We start from the raw sequence: 10,972 nt of genomic DNA, 5'->3' as shown, positions 1-10,972 counted from the left end.
GAGAGAGCGAGAACAAGGCCCAACTTGCTGCGCTGGCCCCTTTGGTTTGGGAGCTAGGGCTGTGGCGGGGTGTCCCCCCCGTGCCGTGTAGGCCCGTTCCCCTGCCCGGGAGGGAGAGCCCCACCGCTGCTCCCGTCTCCTCACGACGCGGTGTGCGAGCGGGGTGTGCCGGGGCCCACCTCGCCCCTCGGGCCTGCCTCCCCTTCCTGCCGCCTGTCCCGGGGTACTGGTGGGAGCTGCGGGCGGGGGCTCGGGGCTGCGGGGGAGGAGAGGTGCCTCCCTCCCCTCTCCCTGCCCCTGGGGGCCCGGGAGGGTCTGGGAGCTCTCTGTCCTCGCTTGTCACTGCAGCTGGGAGCCGGGCACAGGCCCTCACCCGAGGTGCACACCGCAGGGCCTGGCTGGGGCTGGGGGTGTCTCTGGTGTCTTTCAGTGGGTTGGGGTCAGTTTAACTCTGTTGGGCTCTTTTTCACGGAGTTTGCATTTAAACAATTTAATTTCTCTATTAAGTCACCCTGAATGGTTTTCTGTGCTACAAACCCAGTTAAGCGTTCTGGAGCGGCAGAGCACTTCGGCTCCGCAGCAGTACCACGCAAGGAGCTGCGTCTGTCGTGCTGACAGGCCCTGTGTCAGGACCGCTGGGAAGCCCCAGCCTTGGGGGGGAGTGTTTTGGGGGTGGCTTTGCTTTGGGTCCTCGCTCTCCTTTCTCATCGGCATCCTGGCAGGGTGGGCTGGCAAGCAGCGCAGAGGACTGGCAGCCCTGAACCCCAGCTCTGCTAACAGTGGCAGATTGCTTCAGCTCTTATTTTCGTTTCAGAATCAAATTATGCTCTGCAAACAGAAGACTGTGGTTTTGTGGTGAACTCCTCAGTGCTAAGTTTGTCTAGTCCCTGTCAGTCAGAGGTGTTTTGGTAGCCTAAGTGCCTGCAACACCTTTGATGTATTTCCCTTGGTGGGAACCTTGTGGGGCAGGACTGTGCTGTGCAGCTTACTCTGAAGAGGGTGAATTGAGGCCTGGAGAATTCATGTAAGGGTCATGGTTACAGCAGAGAGTTTAACGAAAGCTCTGGAGGCCTTGGCCAGTCCTGAACAACTCCTTTATGCTCCACATTCATACTGGGGGAGGGCAGCAGGAAAGCTCTTTTGACTTCTTGTTCATCAAATCAGACAAGCTTCTGTCTCTACAGATTCTTTTAAAGTTACAAGAAGTTGTAACAAACTGCTTACAACCTCCCAGAATGGCAGACCAGAAGCGCCTTGCCTATTCCATCATCCAGTTTCTACACGACCAGCTACAGAATGGGGGTCTGTCTCCAGATGCTCAGGAGAGTTTGGAAGGTAGGTGGTTCTGTACGCTTCCCTGTTCATGCGTCTAGGTCTGTCAGCCCCACGCTTGGGGAAATTTGGACGGTTACTGCCTTCTGCCTCTTACTTGGCTGGACTGTTCCTAATGTCGAACCTTGTTCAAGATTCGAAATGAATTTGTCTTCTTGGCGAGGTATCCAGGGCATTAGGGATGCTGATTGCTTGTGTGATTTCTTGTTATCTCTTTCAAAAGCAGATTAGCTTGAGGAAGGGATATACCTGGGATCAAAAGCCTCTCTGACCCTGGGTTTGAGACTTAGAAGTTTTATCTTAAATGAAGTGGAGGCAGGAGGCTCGTAGTGTAGTGTAAAATGAGAACTTTGTTGTTGTATGGAAGTGTTTTATGCCTGCAGAGTGCTTTTCCCGTTCTGCTATCAAAATGCTTTTCCACAACATGCCCTGGAGTATTTATATGGGGTTTTTCAGAGGGCTCCACTGGTAATGAGAGCACACTGATCTTAAAAGATCTACTTAAGGAGCTTACACTTTAGTCTTTGGCTTGTACATTTGTCCCACTGAAAGAGAGTGCAGGCACGTCTGCAGAGTGCTGGGTACATTCCTGGGTGAGGCAGGAACGAGAGAGGGCGGGAGGAGGGTGTTGGGTGGAAAGAGGAATTTATTCCTGGTGCTTTTTGGACTGTAAAATACGACACGAGAGTTTTGTAAAACTGAGCTCTGTTTTGTTACTGGGGTTCCCCTCTTTGCTGGGAGCAGCTTCCCAACCAGGTGCCTGGTGAGGGAGGTGGGGGGGGCAGCCGCAGCCTCCGCAGGACCCGCTGCTGCCATCCGTGCACCTCTGCGTGGCCACAGCGCTTCACAGAGCAGCCACCCTCTGACAAGGGACGGCTTTCTGAAACATGCAGATCTCTCCTTGCTCTTTGCCACCCACAGCTGTGGGAAGGCTACTAAAGCCCCAGTTTGATTAACTTCTACCCGCAGCATCTGCTCTGGAGTCGCCTGAGGTGGTTGTGACTGACTTGATTCAGGAACTTGCTCTCCAGAGCTAAGGTTTTCCCAGCTCTGAGGTTTTGGCAAAATTTGAGGATAAGGCCCAAATATCGAGTCTGGTGTGTGGAATTGCCTGGTTTAGGGTGGTTTTTTTTCTTTCCTAATATGTTCAAAGGTAAGAAATTCAGGTGCTGTGGGGGAAGTCTTAAGTATTTAGACAGAGTGGGGAAAGCTAATTACCTGACTCTTCTTGTCCAGTGGCCATCCAGTGTCTGGAGACAGCATTTGGGGTCTCAATGGAAGACCAAGGCCTAGCCGTGTCCCAGACTCTTCCTGAAATATTTGAAGCTGCCGCAGGAAAGGTGAGCGAGTGCCCTAAAATATGTGCTGAGTTTCTACTTAAGCAGCCAAAGCAATGAGCTCTGCTTGATTTCTGTGGCGATGCTGCCCCCTCGGAGCTGTGTAGGAGTGAAAAGTTTTGGGCTTGACAAGCCAGCGCTTGGGAAGGGGGAGGTGTAGTACATCTCAGGGGGAGTCCTTATTGCAGCGTTCTCCCTTTCCTTGTAAGGAGCCTGAGCACATCAGAACAAATTCGGAGCCCATCACTCCCTCTGAAGACGACATAGCTGAAGCTGAAAGACTCAAGACTGAAGGTAACCTCCTCTGGAGCTGGCGTATAATGAGGTTTATGTGGTAATGAGGAAGGAGGTTTAATTCATTCAGTACCTGGGGAATGCTTGGAATGGGGGGGAAAAAAAAAAGCAAATGGGATCAACCCTTCCATTTCTGCTTGTTTCTCTGCTTGTGCTCCAGGAACGTGTGTAGGTTGGCATAATTTAGCTGCCACACAGCCTAGATAGACAGCTGGGTCAGCACTTTCTTTTGCATCCTAAGAAGCCCGCGCTGTGTAGAACAGGGCATCTTTCCTGTTGAGCTCTCCTCTGTGTGTTGCCTTTTCTCTGCCACGCAAGAGAGCGTGATTAGTGTGGAAGTACAACGGAGAGCTTTCTCTGAGCCAACACATTGCAGTGCTGCTTTGGGGAGGCCTCAGGTGTGCCCCGGGGTGGGAGGACAGCTGAGGGTGCTCGGGGAGCTTGCAGGATCAGGCAACCTGGAACTGCCAAGATGCAGGTCCCCTGCCTTGCTGCTTGAACCTGCCCCACTTGCAAGCAGTGCAAGTGGTTGGTTTCTCTCTTGTTCTATTTTCTTAAGTAGAACATAGATCCAGGCCTGTTGCTTTTGTTTGTCCCCGTTTTTCACTTGTTAATGAGCCTTTCCGCCATCTTTTTAGGAAATGAACAAATGAAGGCAGAAAACTTTGAAGCTGCTGTGTCTTTCTATGGAAAAGCAATTGAATTAAATCCATCCAATGCTGTGTATTTCTGCAACAGGTACTGATTATCTCTTTCTCCACCCTTGTACACCTGTGTTTTTGTTCCTACTACTTGAATCTAAGACCCTTGAAAGGTCAAAATCTCTCTTTTATGATTCTGTAGACTGCTTGTTCTGTTGCTTGCTCTGTGTGTGGTTTTTTTTAAAGCTCATAGTGACACACTTTCCTGTGCCTCCTGCCAGCTCTGTGCCCTGGCATCTCTAGATAGGATGTGGGTGTGGAAACAAACTCTATTAGGCATTTGAGGAGATAGAAGGATGCCAAGAAATACTGTCTGCTTTCATGCAATTAACTCTAAGTGGGCTAGAGAGCCCAGGTTTGAGAGGCTGTGTTGATAATAAAACAAAGGAGTGAAATGAGACAAGTTGAAGGCTCATTATCGAGAACTGATGTGTGTGCAAAATTGGGTATGCAAGTGAATTTCCTATTTTTCAGTTCGAGGCAAAAGTGTTTGAAAGTTGGTGGGAAGACAATTGTTGAATAAAACAGACTTTGAACCAGGATTTGTTCTAGTTATCTGCTTATCATGGGTACATACATACAGCTGGCTACGTGAATAACATGTCTGCACACATGCTAATGACATGGTGAGGTATTTCCTGGGGCAAGGAGCTCCAGCTGGTGCTTTTAGGGAAGCTTTGCTTTAGCTGCATGAGGGTCAGTCCCGTGAGGTTTTGGGCAGGTGCCCCTCGATAAGAGTTGTGAGATTGAGGCTTGAATGAGCGTATGATGGCTTCAAAACCAATGTTCCCTCTTCTGTGGAGTGTGTGGGGAAATGGATGAAACAGTTACTATGACTAAGAAACCAAGGCATAAGGGAAGCTGAGAGACTGTCTGAGCTAGCAAGTGTGATACTTGTGTGCCTCCTCGGAGCCCAGGCTCCTCCTGGAAAGTCCATAAGGAGGAGTAAGAGCCTCGATTTGTTTGCAGTAGGAGCAGAACGTGAAGTTGGGTGTTTGGATAGCAGCCTGCTCCACCTAGATATGGCCTGGATTTATGTCAGGTTCACACTTGACTTTGCCTTGTACAACAGGAGACTACAGAGCGGGAACAGGGGTGACCTTGATCAGCATATCCAAGCTGATAACTGATTTCTGCACATCTTTCTCCGTTCCCTCCAGAGCTGCTGCATACAGTAAACTAGGAAACTATGCCGGAGCAGTGAGAGACTGTGAAAGAGCTATAGGCATTGATCCAAACTACAGCAAAGCTTACGGCAGAATGGGGTAAGTAAGAGCAGGTTTTTTTGTGCTAGAATTTTAATCTCAAAACACCTAGTGGCAGTGATGCTATCAGTGGTGTTCTGCCCGGGAATGCCGTGTGAAAATACCTAGCGTTTCACCTCTGCTGGGGGTGGAGGAAGATTGCAAGTGCTTATCTAACTCTAACTTTTAATTTTATTTCCACTTTAATAGCTTGGCCCTCTCCAGTTTAAATAAACACACAGAAGCTGTCGTTTACTACAAAAAAGCCCTGGAGCTGGATCCAGACAACGACACATACAAATCGAACCTTAAAATAGCTGAACAGAAAATGAAGGAGACTCCTAGTCCAGTAAGTTCTGAAACTAGTACTTGTTATACATGGGTAAGATTAGAAGGCGGCTTCTTCATTGTAAGCGCTAATAGGCGCTGCCTGGCAGAGCCGTGCTGACCTGGGCTGTGTTCAGAATGCAAATCCTGTGTGCAGACAGAGGGGAGATAGTTAACGAGCCCTGCTGTGAACATTTCCACTGAAATCCAGAGAGGGTAACTTCTCTTCACTGCTTGAGCACAGTCACCTTGGGCTTATTTGAAAGAGCTGGAAAATGAGACTGATTAAAAAGGAGTGTTTTGAAATGGTGATTTTGCCTTAAGCACCTTTCTTAATTAAATCACTACTCCTAAAATCTAGCTTTTTTTTTTTTTTCCTAGTGACCTGTTAGCAATACTAAAAGGGCATTTTAGGTGACTTGTTTCTTACAAAGATTTTTCTTAAGACAACTGGAGGTTTCCTAGCCAGAAAGCTGGTGTCATTTTGAAGGGGATTTTAATTTTCTAAAGACTTCTCTGGTGCAAAGGTGACCAAGTGGATGTGTTTAACTTGGCGGTTGTAACTGGTTACAGCTGTACATTGCTAACGGGGCTCAGCTGGTGACAGGGGTGATCAGTAAGTCATGTAATGCAGATATCTGCCCTTTGACCCCCTCAGTGAGGCCAATCCCCTGAGGCTGGCTGTGAGTTACGGACAGGGTATGGACAGAGCCTCTTCCCTTTGTTGTGGTTTAAAGGCCAGATTCTGACAACAACTGGGAGTAAAATATTAAAATAATGTTCATTGTAATGTGGAAGTGAGAGGATGTCATCATCTGCATCTGTCGTCTTTATTCTTACAGACCGGAGGTCCAGGAGGATTCGATTTAGCTGGCTTGCTGAACAACCCTGGCTTCATGAGTATGGTAAATGCGGGGACAGATCATAGCCAGGCTGTAACTGGTCTGTGCATTGGTCTGTTCAGGATGAAATGTATCGGTTCATGGCGTGGGGAGCTCCTCTGTCTCTTTAGCAGATTTGTTTTCGTTTCTCGGTTTCAGTGTTGCTGTGAGGAAACTGTGCTTGTATTTCATTAAGGTCAAATAAGAAGCCAGTCACTTACTCACAGGCTTCTCCTTGCGCTGTGCTGGATGTGGAAAGGGTGCCTGTTCTGCATTACCAGCCTTGTCTCGTGTGTTGCACTGTGCTTCTCTTGGCTATTTTTGTCCTATTGATCTGTTTCCAAGTATTTCTGCCTTCACTTTGTTTGTAGTTGAATGGCACAGCATCTGCATATCTACCCAGTCATTTCTGACTAAATAGGGTGTCATTTTTTTTTCTCCCCTCTTTAAATAGGCATCTAACCTAATGAACAATCCACAAGTACAACAGCTGTAAGTTTGATCTCATCTTGTATTTCCTCTTTGAATCGCTCATTTGAGGCTCTGTCTGTGTTTGATGTTTGCAGTAGGTCTGAACCGGTGGGGAGGGGGAGTGTGCTTGGGCCAGAAATATGGAGAGCAGCCTTTAAACCAGCTGCCTGAGCGAGTGTGCATTTTGAGTACTCTGGAGTGTGCTGAAGGGGGATCTTGGTATAAACATTTGCAGAAGGGAGGCAGGATAGATCGTGGCGCTGGAATTGGGTTTGGGAAGCTTGGGCTCAGTTTGGCTCTGCTGTACAGTATTTATGTGACCTGGAGACAGGATTTTGCAGCTCCATCACTGTTAGAATGAGAATATTTCCATTCTTAGTGCTACAGGGTTATGAGGATCAATTCACAATGTTTGTGAGATGCTTAGAATATATAAAGTCATAAAACTAATAAGGCACGTACCTCTCCTGACCATCCTTTCAGAGCACAGGTAGGCAGTGAGCTGGAGACTTTCTGGAGCTCATCCTGTGATTACCATATGACATAATTTGGCTAAAGGGCTGAACGTCAGACGCCGTTTCCATTTGCTTCTGCCTGCTCCTTCCACGGCTGTTGCCAGCTGCAGTTCTGCACCAGATGCAGCCTGAGGGCTTCCAGAGGAGAAGGGGCTGTGCGTTCTGGGCTGTTCCCCACGCGGGGATCAGTGTTCAGGCTGACCTGTCTGTCGATCTCTTTTGATGCAGAGCAAGCAAATAGCTTGTGTGAGGAAGGGCAGTGTTTTAAATAAACATAATGCAGAGCTTTCACACAAAAGGGGGAATCTCTGGGAATATGGGAAGTGACACTATTGTAAATATTTCTCCATATTGTGCAATTTAATTTTACAGTTACTTTTCTGCAGTTAATGAACGAAAAGTTCTTGCAGAAGATTCCCTTGCAGTTAACTTCATCTGTGGGGGAAGGTGCTCCCATTACACTGGTGCTCCCCTCCCAGTGTAAACCAAACGGTTTCTGTGGTTTTTTTGTCCTGCTGTGACAATGACTGTTATTTCCACAGCATGTCCGGGATGATTTCTGGTGGCCACAACGCCATGGGAGCAGCAGGCACCAGCCCCTCCACAAACGATCTCGCCAGCCTCATACAAGCGTGAGTAGAGAGCTGGGGCTTTCCCATTGCCTGGGTCAGTAAATGGATTTGGGTTTTTTTCTGACCAGAAGTTGAATCTTAAATTTAACAGTTGAGGAAGGCTTAAATGTTGGGTGAAGCAGTGCCTCTTTTGGTGACGTGAGCTACTTGCCAGAGTGGAGTTTTGACAATCACCCGTAAAAGAATTTTCTAGCACCAGACCGTGTTAGAGTGTGTCTGGGAACACTAATAGGCCTGTTGCTTGTTCTCCTTCAGAGGCCAGCAGTTTGCTCAGCAGATGCAGCAGCAGAATCCTGAACTAATAGAGCAGCTACGAAGCCAGATTAGGAGTCGAACTCCAAGTGCCAGTAACGAAGATCAGCAGGACTGAGCACTCCAGGTGAGGCTGTCGCCGGGACTGCTGCTGTACTGGGGCCAGCTGAGTGGGAAATTGTGTACTTGGCTGCAGTATCTGTCTTGTGCCTTAATTTAGCAATTTGATGTGTGTCCCCTCCGTACAGACTGGGTTCTCTGCACCAGTACAGCCAGTACTGAGCCTCAGATGCAAGGCCCAGTCCTGAGGAGTGGTGAATAAGAGCTACCCTCACATTGTGTGGCTGAAAAAAGGAGTTCCATTGTCTAGTGTTCACAGTGGTTAAAGTGACACTTTATTTTCTTAAAGATTGAATTTCCAAATGTCTTGTCTTCCTGTCTCTGCAGCGCAGTCCGTGGGAACTATGTTCTTTGCTTTAAAAACTGGAAGCCATGTGCGTGTTGCCATTTCTTGAGTTGGAAGTGTCCAAGAGGGGGAAAAAAATAATGGAAAAACAAAATACTTTATATGACCTGCATGTTAAAGACAGATTCACGCTTTCTCTCCCTAGTCTTCGTCCCTGCTCCTCTCCCTCAGCCTTTCCATTAAGTCTTTTTTTCTTCTGGAAGATCCAGCAAGCTGAACACAAACCAGCATCGACAGTCTTTCTAAAGAAACTCAGAAAATTAATTACACTGTTACATTTCTATGTTATTTGCTACATGGGAATTTTTTTAACCCGTTTTTGAGGAACGATGCACTCTTCACTACAGGATGTCTTCACTTTCCTGCCCACGTGCCACTTCAAAGAAGTGTTCAAGTCCTACCTAACCCCTGTCCTGCCCCGTTTAATCTTCCTGCCTGTTACGAGACGGTAGTGTTTGAACCCGCTGGAGATCACGGGATCTTCTTGCCTCCAGGAACGGGGTTTCTGTTGATTAGATTCACTGCGTTTCTCATTCAGGTCTGTAGCAACATTGCCAGCGTTGTTAATCCACGGGAGTTTGGTGGTCGCCTCTCCAAGGTTAGTGTAAATGTGTTGGAGTTGGGACTGGCTGGGTGGAATGTGCCCGTGTGCGACTGCTCCTGCAGCGAGTGTTTCCTGGGACGCTGCTTGGGCTTCTTTCCCAGTCCTGACAAAATTTGTCTAGTGTTTAGTAATTATGGCTATGTTGTTGGAATGATCCAATCCGTGAACTAGTCAGGTGGACTGTAAGAAAGATACGATGTTTTTGGTGTTTAAAAGGGTTGGGTTTTTTTCTTCTGCTTTTTTAATCTGTCTTTTATGCATGTAAGTAATCAACTTGGTTGAGTGTGCTATGGTAGGAACAGAGGGTGCCTGAGTAGAGAGCAGGACTGAAAATGCTGCTTGGATAGTCAGAAATCAAGTGGCTGCCGGTTCAACATGGGGGTTGGCGAGGAGCGGTTATGCCTCAGCACATCGTGTGTGAGATGAAGGGGAAAAAGCTCCTGTAGCCAACGTGAGTGACCCGCAGCTTTCCCCCCTGCCCCGAGTTACCCGTGTCCTTCCTTAGGCCAGCAGAAAGCAAAAAGAACTCTGACCGGTTCCCCTAGAAGTCACTTAGTTGAGGCCAGAGACTTTTATATCGACCTCAGAATTGTTTTTAATGTAGTTACTCGATTGTGGTGGGGAAGGCGTGTTCATGGCCTGGCGGCTGTGCAAAAAGCATTTGCTCTGTAGGCGGGTGTGAGATGGAAAACGCCCTTTCGGGAAACCTGGTGGTGTGAGTGAGCAGGTATAGCTGAAGATTAATATCAAGGAAAAAAAAAAAAAAGATTTGTAAATGCTCCATAAAGTAATATGTGGTTAATGTAACTTGTGAAGAATAAAATATTTGGACACTTTTCTTTGTTATGCCTCTTGCCCGGGATGGCTGACGCAAGGCCGGCACGCGGGGCTGCGGTGGCTTGTGCGGGGTCAGCAGCCCCGGGGCTGCTGCGGGCAATGGTGGCTTCGATCTGCCTCCGCCGGGCATTCCCCCTTTCCTGCTGCACTGCTCCTCCTGCCTTCTGCAGCACAGAAATCGGAAACCTTTTCTTCCCATTTCTGCTTCCCCCCTCCCTTTACATTCTCTCCAGCTGTTTTCTGTAACTTGATAAAAGAAGACTGTAGGGCAGTGTGGAAAGAAAAAGTTCAAGAATTGTCCAAAAGGAGGAAACTGCAGGGAGCTTTCCTCCCTTTTCAGCTAATTTCATTCCTCTTTCCTTTCCTTTCTTGCCCCTCTACTCTGCTGTGGTGTAGACCCTGCCTGCAGTGCTGCCTCCAGCTTTGGAGCCCCCAACATGGGAAAGACACGGAGCTGTTGGAGCGGGGCCAGAGGAGGCCCCGGAGATGCTGGGAGGGCTGGAGCCCCTCTGCTGGGAGGACAGGCTGGGAGAGGTGGGGGGGTTCAGCCTGGAGAAGAGAAGGCGAAAAAGGGGAGACCTCAGAGCCCCTTCCAGTGCCTAAAGGGGCTCCAGGAGAGCTGGGGAGGGACTCTGGATCAGGGAGGGGAGTGATGGGACGAGGGGGAACGGTTTGACACTGAAAGAGGGGAGATTGAGACGAGATCTCTAGAAGAAATTCTCTCCTGTGGGGGCGGTGAGCCCCTGGGGCAGGTCGCCCCGAGAAGCTGTGGCTGCCCCATCCCTGGAGGTGTTCAAGGCCAGGTTGGACGGGGCTTGGAGCAACCTGGGCTGGGGGGGGGTGTCCCTGCCCAGGGCAGGGGGTGGCACTGGGTGACCTTTAAGGTCCCTTCCAACCCAAAGCAGTCTGTGATCCCTTACCCTGCTTGTTCTCTTTGTAGCTGTGGATCTATGTTTTCATGGCTCTTGGTGGTTTTCTTACACGCCCGTGTTCGAGGTGCGGCTCTCGGGGGGTGCGAAGAAGCGTTCCCGCCCTTGCGAGGCGGGGGCCGGGCCTCGGCGGACGGGCCGGACCCCTCC

At 48.9% G+C, this 10,972-nt stretch overlaps 1 protein-coding gene across 1 annotated transcript; it reads left to right on the top strand.

Moving 5' to 3' along the window:
• Positions 1–1,191: 1,191 nt before the first annotated feature.
• On the top strand, positions 1,192–9,436 carry SGTA (small glutamine-rich tetratricopeptide repeat (TPR)-containing, alpha). The gene is made up of 11 exons (XM_009883516.1): positions 1,192–1,335; positions 2,569–2,672; positions 2,879–2,963; positions 3,602–3,701; positions 4,825–4,929; positions 5,119–5,257; positions 6,078–6,140; positions 6,571–6,608; positions 7,645–7,734; positions 7,990–8,113; positions 8,434–9,436. The coding sequence occupies exons 1-10, from the start codon at positions 1,236–1,238 to the stop codon at positions 8,102–8,104; spliced, it is 939 nt and encodes a 312-aa protein (XP_009881818.1). The 5' UTR covers positions 1,192–1,235; the 3' UTR covers positions 8,105–8,113; positions 8,434–9,436.
• Positions 9,437–10,972: the final 1,536 nt, after the last annotated feature.

This window comes from Charadrius vociferus, unplaced genomic scaffold, assembly GCF_000708025.1.
Source record: "Charadrius vociferus isolate BGI_N301 unplaced genomic scaffold, ASM70802v2 scaffold2434, whole genome shotgun sequence".
Lineage (NCBI taxonomy): Eukaryota > Metazoa > Chordata > Aves > Charadriiformes > Charadriidae > Charadrius > Charadrius vociferus.
Note: the sequence above shows the minus strand (reverse complement) of the source record. Positions and strands in the feature narration are given on the sequence as shown.